The sequence below is a fragment of the Peromyscus eremicus genome, chromosome 2 (genome assembly GCF_949786415.1).
Source record: "Peromyscus eremicus chromosome 2, PerEre_H2_v1, whole genome shotgun sequence".
NCBI classification, from domain to species: Eukaryota; Metazoa; Chordata; class Mammalia; order Rodentia; family Cricetidae; genus Peromyscus; species Peromyscus eremicus.
This window is the reverse complement of record NC_081417.1, coordinates 12890597-12910485: the sequence shown is the minus strand read 5'-3', so window position 1 is coordinate 12910485 and position 19889 is coordinate 12890597. Positions and strand designations below refer to the sequence as shown.

General features: G+C 42.7%; 1 protein-coding gene across 1 annotated transcript in view; it reads left to right on the top strand.

Annotated features, from left to right (window-relative positions):
- The window catches only part of Asph (aspartate beta-hydroxylase), a 212872-nt gene that overhangs the window by 177233 nt on the left and 15750 nt on the right, over nucleotides 1-19889 (top strand). The window contains exons 21-23 of the mRNA XM_059253835.1: nucleotides 10905-11040; nucleotides 17544-17635; nucleotides 17991-18124. Coding sequence (XP_059109818.1) covers nucleotides 10905-11040; nucleotides 17544-17635; nucleotides 17991-18124 — 362 coding nt within the window. The remainder of the gene's footprint in view (nucleotides 1-10904; nucleotides 11041-17543; nucleotides 17636-17990; nucleotides 18125-19889) is intronic.

Genomic DNA, 19889 nt, shown 5'->3' with positions numbered 1-19889 from the left:
TCAAAAACAAGGAAACCCACCCCTCAGATGTTCCTGTGTGCCGTTTAGATGCTGAGACAGAGAGCTGTAGGGAAAGGCCTGTCTCCAAAAGTCTAGGACTAGGCTTAACCATAGCTCCTAATACCACAACTGAAGAGTCAAATAAGAGTGAAATGCAGAGAGATTTAATCTATACTCACTGGGAAGAAGAACAGAAAAGGGAGTCCAGGGTTTCCAAGTTTATCCTCAGAGTCCTTACATGAGCTTCCGATAGACACTTCTTGGGTGATTTACATGCCTATGTTGAGATGTAAGCTGTGGCCCAGTGTTAAGGAGACAGCCTGGCTTTCATCCTGCCTCAGTCACCTTGTAGGCCCAAGTGAGAAATCTGTTCTTTTTAGCAAAAGCTGCTTCTAACGGCCTCTTTAAGATCATCATCTATAAACCAAGTATGGCACAGAACAAAATACCACATAGTCTGTTGAGTTAAGCTGAAAGGCCATTTTTCTTTCTCAAAGTAAAATAAGTGAGTTTTCAATATTTGTCAACATAGAAAACAAATTGGCTTGATTGCCAAAGCTTTTGAGGAACTCGCAGTGCAGTGTTTGATATTTCTGAATGATTGTCTATAGTTCATAGTCCATTTTAGGCTTAAAAATGCTTTCACCCAGTAGTTCCTGGTCTGTGGCTTGACATGCACATGTACAGATCAGTGTCTGAAGTGTGCATGTGCCCATGCATATGTTTGTGTGTCACTTCAAAGTCCCTGGAGCCCTCAGCTTGGGATATTTCTTCTGGCAAATGCAAAGGTCCAAAGACCAAACAGCAATAAAACTGTGACCCTACGGCCTTCGGGAGCCTGCCTGGCAAACTGACTTCACTAAAATAGCCAACCAAGGACAGCAGCTGAGTATAAATTAGGCTTGCAGAAGGCCACACTCCTGTCTCTAGTGACAATTCAGAAAGCTGGGAAGCTGGGCAGTGACTTCTGTAATGTTAGCCCAAATGGTGGGAGTCTGATTCACGAATAACACTTTCCTGTCCATGGCTCCGACTTAACCAGAAGAGGCCAAGAAGGCACCTTGCTGGTCGGATCGTCCACGGTCTGACTCTCTGCAAACTCAGAAAAATACAACTTCTGCTGTTTTTGTTTGACTGGTCTTGATTTATTTTCACAATAAAAAAATGATAGCAGTTTTCTTTTATCTTTATATTCAAACTTAGAAAAACAGAGAGCTAGTCAGAATGCATTAGGGCCAGCAGGAAATTGTTTCTTTGATGTGCAGAGGTTTTATTAAAATCGTTGCACAGAGAGTTCGCTGTGAGACTCTATCCTCACTCTGTGGCCTGTGGTCCGTTCTGTTACCCCAGCTCTGTTCTCCCCAGCCCGGGAGCGGGGGCGGGGGCAATGCCTCCATGTTGATGCTGTTTCTAAAGCCTGGTACATTATTGCTGAGGGCTTAGCATGCTAAGATTTAAGACAATTGATTTTATCTCAGAAAAGGCATGTAACTCCTAAAATAAGATAATTGCCACTGCAGAATAAGTTATATAATTCCTAATATTCCTAATAAGCATATTCCTAGAAAGTTAAGTAAGTTTTGGTATATAATATATGAATGCACCATGGTTATCAGTTTTTTTCTAACTTCAGCTAAATGCACAGGTGCCTACACACCCCTTTGACCACATCCCTTCTTTTAATTTACTACCAAAACCTGTCAAAGTACCTGATACCACAAGAACTTTCTCAGCTATCTGCTTTTTCAGTTTTTCCAAACAGTTACTCTGAGCTCTGAGAGTTCTTGTATTATGTTTTTCTGCGGATTAAAACATAATTTTTCTTTTTTCTAGAGAAGGATCTCACTATGTAGACCAAGCTGGCCTGGAACTCAGAAATATGCCTGCTTCTACCTTTGCAGTAGTAGGATTAAGGGTGTGCATCAACACACCCTTAATATAAAATATAACTTCTCCCCCCTTCCTCCATGAATTTTATTTGTAAAAACGTATCCATCCTCTTGTTGGTACGGAGTTATCTGGGATCCGGCATCTACTGTTTGCTTTCCCAGCTAGTGCAGGTTCTAACTTGAACATGTTTTACTGTGGTGGCTGAATTACATCTCTCTCCCCAATTCATGTGTTGAAGTGCTAACCAAAAGTACCTCCCAATGTAATGATATTTGAAGACAGGACCCTTAGAGAGGCGAGTCAATTAAGAACAGGCCATTGAGGAGGGCCCTAACCCAGTCTAATGGAGCTTTTCTCAGAAGATGGAATTTAAATCCATAGATGGAACCCAGAGGTGCATGCCTTCAGAAGACAGGCCACGTGGGGACCCAGTGAGAAGACAGAATAGTAGGTTTCCCTATGGCTTTTCAAAGGGCCTTTAGTGTGAGTTGTCCCTCCCCATATTCTTCTCAGAGACTTTTGAAAGAAGCTTTTAAAATGAAGACCCTGGGGCAGTAAGTAAGTTACCCAGAATCACAGCTGATTGATAGGTGGCAGAATGAAATTTGCAAAGTAAGCAGTCTATCTGAGAAACAAAGAAGAGGGAGGGGGAGGAGGGGAAGGAAGAGGAGGAGGAGGAGATGGTGGTGGATGCCTAAAAGGCATCAGGTGTCCAAGAGTAGCACAAAACCAGCATAAGACAGGGATGCTTTTAAATTATAAAGAAGACCTTGGTCTTTGCACTGATGTCCTGGTATGACTTCAAAAGCATGAGCCCAAAAAAGCCCAAACTGGAGCAATGGGATCCATTAAACTTCCGCACGGTGGAAGCAATCAATAAAAGGAAAAGGCGACCTTTTCACAGAATGTGAAAACATACTTGCAAAGTCAACGTATAATGAAGATTTCACTTCTAAAATATATGAGGACTCGTGCACCTCCAAGGCAAATATTCTGATTTAAAGTGGTTAGGACATTCTTCCAAAAAATGTGTACAAATGACCAGCAGGTGTGTGAAAAGTGGCGACATCATTAGTCAAAGGAAAGAAAAAGCAAAACCTCAGTGATATGTCACATCACACCTGATAAATGAGAACAAGTGCTGGCAAGGAGGGAAGAACTTTCTCAGGCATCGATGGTGGGAAAGTGAGTTGGTATAGCTGTCATAGAAAACAGTGGGAGACTTTTTCACAAAACAACTTAGGGCACTATAATATGATGCAGCAATCATGCTTTTGGGGATAATATAATCCAGAGAAACAGATATCAGCATCTAAACCTCCCCCCTACTTCTACCCCAATCCATTGTAGCATTATTCACAATATTCCAACACACAACAATACTCTGCATATCTACCAACAGGTATGTGGATAAAGAACATGGTAAATATGCCCAGGAGAACACTGCTTGGCCTTTGAAAAGGAGCCGTTTTCATTTGCAACAACATCAGTGGTCCTGAAGGGTTTATAAGTCAGGCATAGAAAAATAAATTCTGTGTGATCTTATATGTAAAATCTGGAAGTCAAAATGAGAGTAGCAAAGAATGGGACAGTCAGTGGTTGTCATGAGCTGGGAGAACAGAGAATAGGGAGATGTTGGTCCAATGGCACAAACTCTTGAGTCACAAGGGGAGCAACTTGATGTGTTGTAGCATGCAGAATGGATGGTGAAGGATGTGGTCATGAATTTGAGTGTGGACAAGACAATCTTCACAAAATATACAAATAAAAACTATCATATCATACACACTGAACCTACTTAGCCTTTACCAAGTAAATATTCTAAGATAAAAGTGAGATTTTAATCACATTGGATAACAAGAAAAACTATAAAAAGAAATGTACCAGGCTTTCTCTATTTAGGCCACCAACCATCTTCCAAATCATGACATGGAGACTTATTAGTTTTGAACGCTTGGCCTAGCTTAGGTTCCTTTCTGGCTAGCTCTTTTGACTGAAATTAATCTGTCTACCTTTTGCCTTGGGGCTTTTTACTTTCTTTCCTTCTGTACATCTTACTTTCACTGCTTCTCTTGTCTGCTGGCTGGTGGCTGCCTGCCTTCTGGCCCTGGGCGTCTCCTTCATTCTCCAGTCCTCCTCCTTCTCTCCTAAGTCTAGATTTCTCCTCCTGTTTATTCTCTTTGCCTGACAGCCCCGCCTATCTTTTTCCTGCCTAGCTATTGGCTATTTAGCTCTTTATTAGACCAATCAGGTGCCTTAGGCAGGCATGGTGAAACAGCAACACATCTTTACATAATTAAACAAATACAGCATAAACAAATATAACACAACTTTACACAGTTTAAGTAATATTCCATCCACACCATAAACAAATGTTTGCCCAGTTAAAATAATATTCCACGACAAAAAATGATTAGTTACCAAAAAATGTACATTGTACATAGTATAGCCTTCACTCAGGGTCAGCACACCCTCAGATATTTTTAGGTATGCAATTTTACCTGTGGTGTGTTCTCTCAAGAACAGTAGTCTAGGAATAATGAACAGCCTAGCACTGATCCCAGGTCAAGCAAGGTCACAGAGCCCCGGCCGCAGCTGGTGTGGATCACACCATGAAAGTGGTCTGTAGGATGATTACCTTGCAAAAGGAGAAATTCTATGAGGCTTTTGACAAAATGTGGAATCCTGCACCCCAAGTGCCTGGAGATAGAAGTGTTCCAGAGTCAGCTTTGGGGTTATTATAATGAGATGTCTTGGGGACAGGAGCACAAGGTTCATTTGTGCTTCAGATACACTTTGCACCCATAGGCTGAAGGTAACCTTATACAATACTTTGCAGAATTTTTCACATGAAACAAAGTTGTGTGGTGTGTTATTTTCTACTTGTCATTGCTCATGAAGCTCCAGAATTTGACACCTTTGGGGTTTCAGGTGATTGGAGTAGGCACACTCACCTGTGGCATTAAGAGATCTTATAGTTACTTTTTTCAGAGACAATAAAGTGATTGGTTACATACTTTAGAAAACTAAGCCACCGAAGGAAAATCAATTGTGATCATTACAACTCAAGTATGAATGATACTTCATTGTCGTATTATAAAATCTGAATGTGAATTTACCCAGATGTGTGATAGATTTGTGAAGTTAATGATTACCAAGATGAAAAAGAGAAAGCCATCAAATTTTTAAGCGGCTAAGCTTCCCTCATAGGTGAGTGATAGTGTATATAATTCATAATCAAGAATAGTAATGTACACGTCTTATTTAGATATAAGCAGGCAAAGGAACATTTAAAAGAATGAGCTGTGAGTGGGTCAGGGTGTGGAGAGACCATCATGTTGGTTGTAAGACCTGTTGTAATAGCTGACTAGTTAACAAGCATGGACTTTTTTAATGAAATGAAAAGTTGGTGAAGAGCATAGTGAAAATGAGTTTGGCTTCAGTTTGTTCTTAAAAGAAAGATTTGTTTTTTTTGGAGGGAGGATCCAAAGAATATAACCCATGGTTTATGCCACTCAGCTGTGACCCCAGCTTCAAAAGAAAGACTTTGCAGAAGTCAGTTTTGAAGAGCATAAAGAAGAGGACTTGAAAACAGTTGGATTTTGGAAAGGGCTATTGGGTGGGTAGAGCAGCCTCGAGGAAGCTGCTGGGACAGGCCAAAGCATTAGGGGAAGCAGACCTGGCACACTGCAATTAGAAGTGCCTGAAATTCGAAGTCTATTTGTAGGTGAAGAGAAAGATGAATGTAGCTGAGTTTACTCAAAAGGTAGTGTAGATCTAAGGTTTATGAAGCCATGTAGCCCTGTAATGACAGACCTCTATGCTCAAAAATCCATATAGCTATAAGAAGCAACATGCATCCAAAGGGGCTGGCTTCCTAGAAACCAGCTCAGATATGCAGATCACTTAAATTTCTCTTTCTGGTTTTATCAAATGGATGAATTCAGGACCAAAGTGATCATATTTCAAAGGAAGCCTTATACCCTTAATCCCATGCAGAGGCATGTGGATCTCTGTGAGTTTGAAAGTTCGAGGCCAGCCTGGTCTACAAAAGAAGTTCAAAGGAGACTTGAAAAATGTGTAGGCATCGCTCCCTCTATGTCCAAGTTTCTGCTATAATTAAAAAAAATTTGTGCATCTCAGACAACTGTGGAGAAGATGCATATTGTCTCTTTTACTCTCTTACTATGTACCCCCCCACACACACACACAGACACACACAGACACACTCTGCCGTGGTCTGGATGCCTGTGTCCTTGCTGTGTCCGTTATTGAACCCCTGATTCCCATGTTGAAGGCATTCAGAGGTAGGAATTTTGAAAGGAGATTCGATCATGAAGCTGGGCACTTACAATACTCCTGCTGACCCTGTGCAGTCTTTGTGAGTTTTTAGGTGAAAAGCACCGCTATGAAATAGTTCTTCTGCAGACTCCAAATCCTCCGAGTCCTTGATCTGGGACTTGAGTGCCCAGAAATAAAAAAACTAGATTTCTGTTATTCATCAGCCACTCTGTCAGTGGTATGTGCTGTACCCACAAACTGACTAGCACACATGTGCACTCAGTGTAAGCAGGTTTGAGTTTTGTATACTTTTTTCCTTGGGATAATATAGTTAAAAGTTTTTCCACGGTGACTGAGCATGCCTGTGTGAACCACTGTGCTTGGGAGCCTATGTCAGCCCCGATTCCTAAGGGCTCTGGGGGACAAGCTAATGCTTACCACAGTATAGTTTCTGTGCCAAAGTGAGACCCTCTTTCTTTCCATGGGTGCCTTAGGCATGTTTGAGGAGGAGACAGAGTGAGGCTTTCGGATACTGGCTCTGCTGGGCACAGGCCTGCAGGCTGCGGGCTCAGTAACCACTCCTAAAGTAATTTTGTGTTCCCTGAGGAGAAAACCTTCCCCTAAAGCAACAGTAGAGATCTTGCCAGCCATTAATTTCTGTGACAGAGTATTGAACTCAAAAGAGAAAATAACAAGTTGATGTTCTCCAAAGGAAATAAATAGAAATCTCTGTCGCTCTTGATTGGTCTTGGCAGTCTGCAAAGGAACACAAGCAATAGAATATACATATGGTTAGAGCGTGATTTATTAGATGACCAGAGGCTGGTTAGTGTCACACTGGCTGGATGCAGCCTGGGGGGCTGAGGAAAGCAACACCTGCTGCTCGGTGCTAGAAGCCGGAAGAGCAAACAGCATGCAGCTGCGGGGGAGGCTGCGGTCTAAGCCCTAGCTCATGTTGCCGGTGAAAATGAATTCAAAGGCTGGAGTCTGGTGTCCAGTGTCATTGGCAGCGAGAGCAAGCCTCACATACTGAGAAGTATAGTGTTGGAAAGAGAGAGAGGGAGGAAGGGGAGGGGAGGGGAAAGGAGGAAAGGGGGAAGGGAGGAGAGGGGGAGGAAGGGAGGGAGGAAGGAAGGAAGGAAGGAAGGAAGGAAGGAAGGAAGGAAGGAAGGAAGGAAGATCTATCATAAACCAGCTTCCTTCCCCTCCTGCTTTTAATTCCATGCATGCTCTCAGCCAGTTGCATGATACCAGCCATGTTCAGGGTGGGTCTTCCCCCCTCACTCCTCCAGCCTTCCTGCCACTTGTCTCTGGAAGTATCCACACGGATGCCCCTACCACACGGATGCCCCTACCGCACGGATGCCCCTAGATGTGTTCTGTACTAGTTTTCTAGGTGTCTCTCAGTCCACTAAAGTTGATAACCAAGATCACCCATGGCAAGATGGGGAACGTGTGGCATTTTAGACATGGTCTGGACGCAGGTGCTAGGACCCCTCCACATTGCTTTGTTCTTTCTGGGCTGCAGCTGTCACCCAGCTCAGCTGCCACACAAGGGAACAGAAAGAAGGCTTTAAAACAAAATCCAGGTAGGCTACATAGCTCAGCAGGTAAAGGTGATTGGTGCCAAGATTGTGACTTGAATTTGATTTCCAGGACCCTCATGGCAGGAGAGAAATGACTCCTTCAAATTGTCTCCTAACCTTCTAATGCACACTGTGACATGTATGTGTCCCTCTTCACACACAGGTAAAAATAATTAATTAAAAACACAAAAGGAAAAAAATCATTACTACCATGGAAAAGTACCTTGGCAACATTTCCCACGGAGGCTGAGGGTGAAGGTGCGGGGCTGACATTTTATGTAAAAAGACAGCCTGTTCTTCAGTAGAAAATTCAAATTATATTGAGTGATGAAATCACTTTAACATTTTCTCCTGGGACTTTGTGCCCTATTTTAGTAACAAAAGATCAGCTGTTCCCAACTATGCCCTTAAAATCAGCTTTCAAAAGAAATAAAAGGAATTTCTAAAATACTGGGGGTGGGGGAAAGAAAAGGCTTGCCCTTATAAGGCTCCAATAACATCATTTGGAGAGTAATTTCATGTGTTAGAGAGGTAATTCTCTCCTTGTCTATGTGACAGATTCACAAGAATCTAACAGATTTATCTAACAACTTGAACAAGCTACAATAACACCAAGGAGTGTGGCAATTTAGGTACGTTCAGGATGTGCGCGGACTGCAAAGTCCTCGAGTGAACTTTTTCTTCTTTCCCAGCATCTTGAAATTCTTAACAAAATCACCCTATTCTCTCACTATGGGAACCTACCACAGCAAAGACTTTCCAGTCTACCTTTATTGGAAGTGCCCTTTGGCTTCCTAGCTCTAAACTGCCGGCTTGGGAGGAATAAATAGGAGAAATGGTTGTTGGACTGTGTTGAACAAGGACAGGTGATTGACACCCGTCCACACAGGCATCTGGAGGAGGAAGTGTGCAGGTTGAAGGGAGGTAGGGATGGCTCTCGCAGAAACAGAGTGATCAAAGCATTCTCTAATCAAAATCTCTTGCCCTGCAGTATTTTAAAAGCCCTCGTGTGTTCGCATGATATAAAAATGCTCACTGGTGTTAAAAGAGAGGATGGCAAATCTAGCCTTCCAGATCTCAGTTGGCCTTATAGGTGATTCCAGAATTGGGCAGCCGTCTGCATTCAACTTCTGAGAATTCTCTGCCCTAGGAGCTGATTGTATTTATAGCCAGAGAAAAGGAAGTGAATTTCAAAAAGTGGAAGCAAGGCAAGTAGCCGCATTGGTTGCAGCTTGAGTCCGTCCTATTTGAGTGTGGTTTAACAGTTGGCATCTGGTGGTTGGCTGAGAGTTGCCAAGGTGCTCCCAGAGTAGGTTATAACCTGCTTACATATCAAATTTCAGTGCACACTGTATGAGGAATGCTTGAGGCAGTTTGAAGTTATGCATGAGGCAGCAGCTTCACGCTGGGCTGTTCTGTTAGGGGGTGGGGTTTTTGGGGTTTTGGGTTTTTGTTTTGTTTTGTTTTTGAGTTTTCTACTTGTACAGCAGTCATCCTGATTTAATCAGATTTTTTTCACTACATTAAATCATGAATCCATAGAACATAGGTTGGTAAAAAGTTTTTTTTATTCTATCTTTTGATTCTTTTTACCCAACAGTGGGTCATTTTTCTTGATTAACTGTAAAGATAGACTACTGTTCACGAGACAGAACAGTCCACTTCCAGAAAGCACTCACTGTTTGCACACTGTGTGTGGAAATGTTGCTGTCTGTGCTGTTACTTCCAGTGTCCTGCTTGCTAATAAGCCACCCACGATGTGGTATACCTGAGCCGAGATTCTTGATGAAATCTAGATAGTGCATTCCTGCTTGTCCATGCCCCCATATCCTGTTATTCCACCTGCTCTTTGTGGAACACAGAACAATGGATTTCCGTTCCCAAACCCTGGTTTCACTCTTTACCTCCATGATGCTCTGCGGCTCACCCCTGCCTGCTTCTACCCACTATTCCCACCATCACCGCTGTCCCCAGGAACAGCACAGTGTGATGTGACAACAGCCAGCAGGGTCTGAATCTGTCCATATCAAGCCCCAGCTGAGGCTAAAGCAGCCTCGTGAATAGTAAGTGGAGGATATGTTTGGCTGGATTCTAAACATACTTGTGTTTTGTTGCTAACTGTGCATCCCACTCCAGTGGCCAGTTTCCCAGTACCTTTGAACGTTTAACTACAGTCTGCCTCATCAAATGGCATCACTATAAGGAACTCCGTTGAAATTAAGTCTGTGGTCTGTATTCCAGTGTGGATGCTGGAGTCCTGTGGAACATAGTCATTGCACTATCAACAAGATCAATGTTTTCCTTAGATTGGAGAGAGAGAGAGGACAAAGAGAGAGAGAAAGGAAGGGAGGTGAGGATGGAGGGAGGAGACTCTAGGCAAGTCAACACAAATAATTAGAGTGAAAGTGATTTTCATAGTTTATAAGACTAGGTTTATTCTTTCGTTTTTATTTTATGTACGGATGTGTGCGTGTGTTTTCCCTGCAAGTATGTGTATGTACTACATGTCTGCCTCATGCCCACAGAGGGCATGGGAAATCCTGGAACTTGAGTTAAAGAAAGTTGTGATGTTAATCCTGAGATTCGCAGAGAAAAACCAGTTCCACCATCTTTGCAAATTTAAGCAAGTTTTTATTAGAATTGTATATACCAGCTAAGATGGAATTTGGTCAGAACCACTCCCTGCAACTATCAGCTTAGTGGGCCTAGAGGTGTTGTCCTGGCTTTTATGGACAAAACCCATAGTTCACTGTACTTTCCCATGAGGCTTTGTTGTTATTTTTAAGAACTACAACTCCAAGCATTCCAGGAATTTACTTGGTCCTTGGGCAAGTGGGGCTTACAGGTTAATTTAGGGTATAACAGTGAACCACCTTGTGAGTTCAGGGAACCAAACCCTGGTCTTCTGCAAGAGGAGCTAGCAAGTGCTCTTAACAAATAATAAGGTGCCTTCCCATCTCATTTCCCTCCTTCCCTCTTTCTCTCTTAATATACATGAGAAGAGGTTCCAAAGAAATTAAAATAAGCAACCTAAATGTAAGCAAGAATTGTATTTCTTTCTTAAACAAATAAGAAAACTGAAAGTCATTATGAGCTGTTCTGCGAGGCATATATTTCATCTCAGTGAAACTAAAATCTTCCTTGAAGTCTTTAGAGAGAAACTGGAAGTTAATCCGTGATGAAGGCCTCATGGTGATGGATAAAGCCAAGGGTCTCTTCCTGCCTGAGGATGAAAACCTTCGGGAGAAGGGGGACTGGAGCCAGTTCACACTGTGGCAGCAAGGTGAGCCCGTGGCTTCTAGATTTTCTTCTGCACGCACTGACCAGGTGACAAGGGGTAAGGAGTCTTCTGCTGACAAGACTGCCCGTGAAACCATGGGTTTTGATATGCACTCATGGTTTTTAAACACGTGCTGTACTTGCGTGTACACGTATGTGTATTTGGATAAATGTAAGTGTTTTCAATTGTCCTTGTCCTCTCTGTTAGCGTGCACTGCTGACTGTTCCTCTACTGTGTGTGTGTGTGTGTGTGTGTGTGTGTGTGTGTGTGTGTGTGTATACCTGGAGAGCCCACCATGTCTCTCACTGCCCTAGGAAGGAGTGTCTCTGGTCTGCATTTGCTACTGTAAAATGTAGGTGGTGCTGTGGACATAATGATGCCAGCACGGTGCGAGCTACTGCCAAGTTGTTGTTTTTAGTGTGTTATGGCTGTTTTCTAATTCTGTATTCATGATTTTCTTTTTTGTTGTTCTTTCTGTTGATTTTTAATTGTTCTGGTAAACATTTTGATTGGAAGGCCTTAGTAAATTCATTACATTCTTTATTAATATAAACATTTAAGGTTAGTGAATATGTGATTTAAGATGCTTCATCTACACTGTGTGCAATTTTTCACTTGAGTTATTAGTTTTAAAACAGACTGAATTTATGTCCTAATTTCCATTTTGAATAAAATAATTTTGTGTGTGTGTGTGTGTGTGTGTGTGTGTGTGTGTGTGAGAGAGAGAGAGAGAGAGAGAGAGAGAGAGAGAGAGAGAGAGAGAGAAAGGGTGTTGCAGAGATTTAACCTCAGAACTTCACAAATGTATCCTCAGCTCTTGTATTCCTTTTTAAATTATCAACTTTTCTATTATATTTTTCATTATTTAAAACAATCTTTAAATTTAAATGTATTTGATCATATTCTTCTCCTCCTCAAGTCCTTCCAGATTCTCCCCTCCTCCCCACCTACCCAACTTTAAGTTCTTTCTCAAAAAACAAACAAAAAAAAATACAAAGACAAAACCACCCAAAACAACCCCCCTCCCAAACCCACCAAACTGTGGCCAAATAAAAGCACACAAAACAACTGTAGAGTCCATTATATATTGTTCATCTTCTCCTGAACATGAGGCCTGCCCTGTGTGTCACTGTATTTGAGAAACTGATTTTCCCTCTTGCTTTATGCAAGATTTAGAGGACCTTGCTCTTCTGGTGTCCTCCATCCCCTATGGCTCTTGGACTCTTTCTGCCTCCTCTTCTGCAGGGCTCCCTAAGCTCTGAGGGGAGGGATTTGATGGAGACCTCCTGTTTAGGGCTAAGTGTTCCAAGGACTGACTCACACTCTCTCTCTCTCTCTCTCTCTCTCTCTCTCTCTGTCTGTAATGCCTGGTTGTGAGTTTGTATTTGTTTTCATCTGCTGCAGAAGGAAGCTTCTCTGATGATGACTTAGCAGGGCACTGATCAATGAGTATAGCCAAGTGTTATTAGGAGTCATTTTATCACTACATTTTTTTCTTTGTTTTTATTTTTTATTTGATTTTACCCTAGGTTCCTGAGCTATCTAGTCTCAGGTTCTTGGTCACCCAAGCAGTGTTGGGTATGGGTTCTGTCTTGTGAAGTGGGCCTCATGTAAAGCTGTCTTGAGGTAGACCAATTCCCCTCTTCCCGAGGAAATGCCACACTGATTTCCATAGTGGCCATATGAGTTTGCACTCCCACCAGTAATGGAGGAGTGTTTCCCTTACTCCACATCCTCTGCAGCTTGAGCTGTTACTTGTGGTTTTGATCTTAGCCTTTCTGACAGGTGTAAGATGGAATCTCAAAGTAGTTTTGATTTCCATTTCCCTGATGGCTAAGGATGTTAAACATGTCTTTAAGTGCTTCTCAAACATTTGAGTTTCCTATATTGAGAATTATGTTTTGATCTGTCCCCAATTTTTTAATTGGATTGTTTGTTTTCTTGATACCTAGTTTCTTGAGTTCTTTATATATTTTGGACATTAGTCCTCTATCAGATGTGTAGTTTGTAAAAATCACTTCTCATTCTGTAGGCTGCCACTTTGTCCAAATGACAACCCAGACATTAAAGGCTAGGCACAAAACCAGAAGAATAATTGTAAGAATAATCAACTTTTTAGATTGAAGAATGATAGAATTGGCAAATATGATGTATTTTCTTCACAAATAAGTTTGTAAATGGCTACCTGCAGGACTAGGGGTCTGGGTCAGTGTTAGACACTTGCCTGGGATGTTCAAGGCTCTGTGCTTGCTCCCCAGAACTCTAATACATTACTATGTAACTACTGTTAAACATCTGTCTTGCTTACAAATTAAACAATTATTGCCAATAATGACTAAAATACAGAGGAAATCTGCCACATATATTTATTGTAGAGCCCAGGGGAAATGGTGCTAAGGGATCCTCCATCATTTCTAGATGACTGAAGCTTTAAGTCCTCTGCAATCTGCTTATGACCCAGAACATAATGAGATGGGATTATTAAATTATTAAATTAAACTGCATTTTAATGCACAGGGCTTGGAAACAACAATCATAGTTTACACTGTTATGCTGAGCAGCCACAACCCATTGATCAAAGTTCTCGTGAAGAATGAAATTTGTCTTCTCTGTGGAAACATGAATCCTAAGAAGAATATACCCAGGTCTCCAGCTCCATGAATATATCCGATAAAGTCACAAGCAAGGGATGCATTTTTCTTTTATATTTGCATTGCCTGTTAGATCTCTTCCGTGAATCATTTTCCCAAAGAAAACCAGTTTGCTACTTTTTGAGCATTAACTTAGGTGACAAATAATGAAGCCACCAGCAAATCCATTGCCTCCCCAATGGACAGACATTCCTTGCTCAATTACAGAGCCAACTGAATGCCTCCCACCTTGTAACCTGTGATATAACAAAATGAAAGCGTGTGCTTTGAAGCATAGGATTTGGAACTCACAGTCCTTGGTTACAGTCCTGAATGTATTATCTCTTGCTCTATCCTGAATCTCCTTGAAAAGAATAATGGAAATAGTTGTGTTGAGTGTGGAGTAGTTATCACTCAGTGAATACTACAGAGAAGCGGACACAGTTATTATATATATGAAGTGATTCTGCAGTGTTGCTGTGTAATAGGAACTCATTAGTAACAGGTAATAGAGAGATGGTCTTGATGCCTGTATTAGTCAGGGTGCTTGGAATGAAAGGACTTACAGAATCTCTCTCTCTCTCTCTCTCTCTCTCTCTCTCTCTCTTTCTCTCTCTCTCTCTCTGTGTGTGTGTGTGTTTATACATAGCTAGGTAGGTAGGTAGGTAGATAGATAGACAGACAGACCGATAGAAGATTTATTAGGATGACTTATAGGATGTGGACCAGTTAACCCAATAGTGGCTGCCAATGAATAGAAGGTCCAAAGCTGGATGTTGTACAGTCCACAAGGCTGGATGTCTCAGCTAGTCTTCAGTATACACCGGAATCCCACAGAAGTAGGCTCTAATGCCAGTGGAGGAATGGGCTTGCTAATGAGGTGAGTGTGGTGATACATCTGTAATCTAAGAACTAAGGCTTGCCTGAAGATCAGGGGACAGAGCTAGCCATAGAATTAGTCACAGAGGTCAGGCAGTGGTGGCACATACCTTTAATCCTAGCACTCAGAAGGCAGAGGCAGAGATCCATCTGGATTTCTGTGAATTCAAGGCCTCACTAGGCTACATGAGATTAATCCAGTCTAAAAGAGAAACAGCTAGGCAGTGGTGGCACACACCTTTAATCACAGCACTAGGAAGGTTGAGACAGGAAGTGATATGGCTGGGCAGAGAAAGGAATATAAGGCGGGCGTAGACAGGAATTCGCTCTCTTGCAGAGGCTCTGTCAGGCTGAGGAATTGTTGAGATAAGAGGCAGTGGCTGTGATTTGCTCTTCTTCTCTGATCATTCGGCTTTCACCCTGATATCTGGCTCCGGGTTTTTATTAGAAGACCATTTAGGATTCATGCAACAGGTGAGAGCAGGCATGCAAAGAGAGAAGCCTCCTTCTTCCATGCCCTCTACACAGGCTGCCAGCAGAAGGTGTGTCCAGAGTAGAGTTGGACACTCCCATCTCAAAAGATCTATATTAAAGGTGTGTCTTCCCATCTCAAAGATCCAGATCAGAAGTGGATCTTCCCACTTCAAATGATCTAATTAAGCAAAATTCCCTCACAGGTGTCCCTAGCCATTTGGGGGTTATAGTTAATTCCAGATGTAGATAACCAAAATAGCCATCTAAATGCCTAGATGTTGGGTCCATGCCAGCTAGATTGGAATTCCCAATTCTCTGCTCTTTCATTTACTGTGTGACCCCTCTGTGTGTCAGTTTGTCCTCCATATAATACAACCTGAGTTGTATTATATGGTAGATCATACATCACTCTAAGCATCTGACCATGGTGGGCACTATGGGAATTTTGTGTTTGGTAGACTAATCACATGTGGATACTTAAAACTACAGGTTGCGAGCCACAGATGTTGAACCACTACCTCACAATCTTCTCCTGAGAGAGATTCTGTATTTTCCAACTGTAAGAGATATACAAGGTGTATCCCTAATACTTGAGACCAGAACTATTTCAGGTTTCAGAGTTTTTCAGATCTGGGGAATATTGGCATGGACTTTGCCAATTGAATGTTTATGATCAAAGCATGGTCTAGACCTGAGATCATTTGAACATTATACACAGAATGCTCAGTTACTATCAGATTGTGGATATTTAGGTTAGGCGTCCTCACTTTTTGTGTGCATACAGATCTCTAACCCAGACCTGACCAGGCAAAGTCCTGGCGACAGGATCCGTCTGGTAGCCCTGACACAATGACCAGTCAGGTGCTGAACAAGCTCACCAGTGTGCTGCAGGACACCTAGCTGCTCAGGTGGCTTTTCCAGCTACCAGGCTTCACCCAGCCCCAGCCTGAGCAGCACAGGCCATAGCTGAGGGTCTCCTGCCAGCCCTTCCCTAACTGTGCTCACAGATGCCCTGGAAAACCAGGGCTAAAAATTGCATTATGATGTTAGTCCTCCAAACTGATGTGAATAGTTGGGGTACATTATTACTAACTAAAAAGAACAACAGCAGTGTACTCAATTAAGAAGCCAAGAGTTCTTCTACAAAGAGCTAATAAAACTGCATAAGCTGTTTCCTAAGTCTAGTAGACCACTTGAGTGAGGCAGAAGTCATGGTGTTGTATCTCTTAGAATTCATTTTGTTCTCAGCATAAGATTATCTTGATACATATTAACATTAAAGTCAAACTCTTCTTTAGATGTAACTTCTTTTATAAGAGTTTTGAATAGGAAAACAAAAATATCTGTCATAAAAAATAAATTCATTATTTCCCTCCTCTATGAGAGCAAGTGGTACTGCATACATTCAAAGCACATCTTCCCAAGAAGAGTGTGGAGAAATTTTATTGGTCCAGGATGCTGAAGAGGATGCCCCAGAAATCTGTGTTCTTGCTACAATTACTCATAAAAAAATTTTTCACTCAAAGATTCTCACTCTCTCTATTTAAATGTCACTTTATCAACATTTAAAGATTCTTTATACATTGAAAAGTAGACTAAATTCCAACTTCAAATGTTTTGATATCTCTTAGAAATGCACTTTAGGTTATAGACTATAAGGTATTTTTCTTTCCAATGTGTACTATAACAAATTGGCACAAACCAGTGACTTGAAAGTGTGGCTCAGAAGCCTGCAGGGCCTCACTGGCTAAAACCAAGTTGTTACCCTGCAGCAGGCTTCAGAATCTTGAATCTGCCATTCAGTCTCTAAAGCCAGCAATAGCCTGCCCAGTCTTTTATATCTGAATCACTGAGTCTTCTCTCTCTCCTTTGCACACTTAAGGACCCTGTGGTGTCAGCCTCTGTCTTTATCTTGGCCTTCACATTTCTACAGTGAAGGTGATTACACAGTCACATGTGGTCCAAGTGGGATGAGATAAAGTTATACTGCAGTTTGTTTTTTGGGGTGTGTGTGTGTGTGTTCAGTGTGGGGGCCCACAGAGGCTCCTACTAAGGCCTTACTCATGGTCAGAAGGTCTGAGCTTGCCTTATCCAGCAGGGCTGCATAATGGGATGATTTGGCCAAGGATGTGGTTACCAGGTGTTTTGAAGGGTCTACACTTGCTCGACCTGGGGGGGGGGGGTGTCTTTTACCCCTCCCCTTGCTGTTGTATAAAATGCCCATCATGGATGAAGTCCAGGTGACTGGCTATTGACCCAGGGCCCTCCTGAAGTTTTCCTGTGTCTCCATCTATATTTCTATCTAATACTTCCTCATTCCTCACTCCTCCCCCGAAGAATCCTTTGATAGGTCAGAGCTGGTCCCTAACAGTTCAGTAGGGTCTCACTATGTTTATCAAGTTAGTCTTGAACTCTTAGGCTCAAGTGATCCTCCTAGTTAACTTGCAGAGCATCTGAGACCACAGATGCACCATGGAAACTGTGATTTGCTTCTCACAATCATTTTATCATGTTTTATTCTAGGAAGGAAAAATGAGAATGCCTGTAAAGGAGCCCCTAAGACCTGTGCTTTACTAGAAAAGTTCTCCGAGACAACAGGATGCAGGAGAGGACAGGTATGAAGGGTGTTTTCAGAGACGGGAAGAACACAGTGTGTTGTCGGAAAGGAGGTGGAACTGACATTTTCAAAACCACAATTCTTTCCTTTGGTGCAATGGATGTCTCTTTTTCCATAAACTTTTTAATGAAACATAATTTCGTATGGTTGATGTCAAAATTTGAAGGTGAAAATGTTGAGTGCTGTGTCACTTTGTGGAAATGAGAGTGTTTGTTTCTTTAGTTCCTTTACAAAGAAATAGGATATGACTATAAATCCCAAGAGTTACAAAGACTCTCCTATACATTGATGCTGACTCTGCTGCTTCTCCACACCTTGATAAGTGGATGATTGGGTGTCATCTTTCTGTGCAGATCAAGTATTCCATCATGCACCCTGGAACTCATGTATGGCCACACACAGGACCCACAAACTGCAGGCTCCGCATGCATCTAGGGTTGGTGATTCCCAAGGAAGGCTGCAAGATCCGGTGTGCCAATGAGACCAGGTATATTTCCTTTGTCATTTGTCTTTTTCACCCACCACTCAACAACAGGTGTTCCTTACAGAAAGTCTGTGTTCAGTGGGATGTGTCCCTTTCTTTGTAGGTGAAGTAGGCAGGAATGAAGTGATTTGCGTCCAGATTCTCTTCTGTGACCTTTGCGTTTTCTGGAAGGGTAGAGATGCCATTTGAAGTCAGGGCAGGCGTCTGCCATTTACCCCAGACCTCTCATCTGCCAGCCCAGCCTCCTTGTTTCTTCTAGGTGGACAGCCTTGCACTCAGAGTCAACTCACTTGCCTTGAGCTCCCCACACTCTGCATGCACTTAAGTTTCCCCAGCTTGAGTTGTGCATGCGTACAGGAAGTCTGCCCCCGCGAAGAACTCACCCTGTGGTGTTTGTGCTCTGCTCTGTGACGGTTCATGTGACAGCATGGTTCGGTGAGTGACTGCCACTTGCAGAACCATTTCTGTCACTGTGTCATCTTGACTAGTCACTTAATCTCCTTAAATCTCAGCTTCCTGGCTTATAACACTGGCAATAACACCAACTTTGCAGTGTTGTGGCATGGATTAAAGGGAATGATCCCGAGAAGCACTTAATCCTCCTCCTGGTATCCGCAAGGCCACGGCAAACGTTAGGATTCCATGAGGTGCTTCTCCCTTTCTAATCACAGCAGCTGATTCACCCTGTTGTGAACAAGCCACCCTGACAGAGCCTCACAAGCTCTGCCTTTTGTGAGGAATTTTCTAGATACTTCTTTGCCTTAGAAGTCTTTTTATCTATCCAAAGTATACTAATTACTAAGATCCAATTTCAACTCATAAAAATAAGACCTGAAGTTTGACATCTTAGGCCATGTGCACAGTGTGGGCCTCAGTGGTCCCTGGCCAACTATCATTGCTGTTAATGTCCGTTGCAGTCCGACATCTTAGGCCATGTGCACAGTGTGGGCCTCAGTGGTCCCTGGCCAACTGTCATTGCTGTTAATGTCCGTTGCAGTCCGACATCTTAGGCCATGTGCACAGTGTGGGCCTCAGTGGTCCCTGGCCAACTGTCATTGCTGTTAATGTCCGTTCGCCTGATGACCATGCTGAAGTGGAAACTCCTAGAGATGGGAAACCGAGATGCTATCTTCTTCTACATTCCTTATTGTCTCTCATAGGGGACAGGATGGAGGGTGAGACAAATGTTACAAAACTCACAATGGCAGATCACCTGGGGCTTTCCTCTCCCAGACAGACACACATGATCAGGAAGATTGTAGGAAAACCAACGCTACATAGCCCATGGGGAACACAGGTCAAAGGTTACAAATGGGTCATTGGCCAGGACCTCACTTGCCCCTAAGGTTTGGGACTCTTGGGTAGTGTTTTGTTGGTTTAGTTGGCACGTTTGTTTTTAGACAAGAAGGTTATACTTACTGAAAGCTGAGAGAAGAACACACTCCAAAACATCTACAAAGTCAACGGTGCCAACTCTGAGGAGTGCTGTGTGGTTCGGCAGCCAGGAGTAGAGACCACATGCAGAGGGAGGTGGGAGAGTGAGTGTGGCCAAGGCCGAGGCATGGAAGAAGGCTTCTGACCGGGCTCACGGCTCAGTCCATGTCGGGGAGTTATCATCTGAAGGCAGGAGATGGGAGCAGCAGCTGGAGCTGACTGAGTGAAATGTCCCAAAGTGAAGAAGAAGAAGAGTGGAAACTGGGAGCTGGGAAATAACGGGGAGTAAAAAGCAGGAGACGCATGAGGATTGCCTCCGAATCCTCAGAGTGTG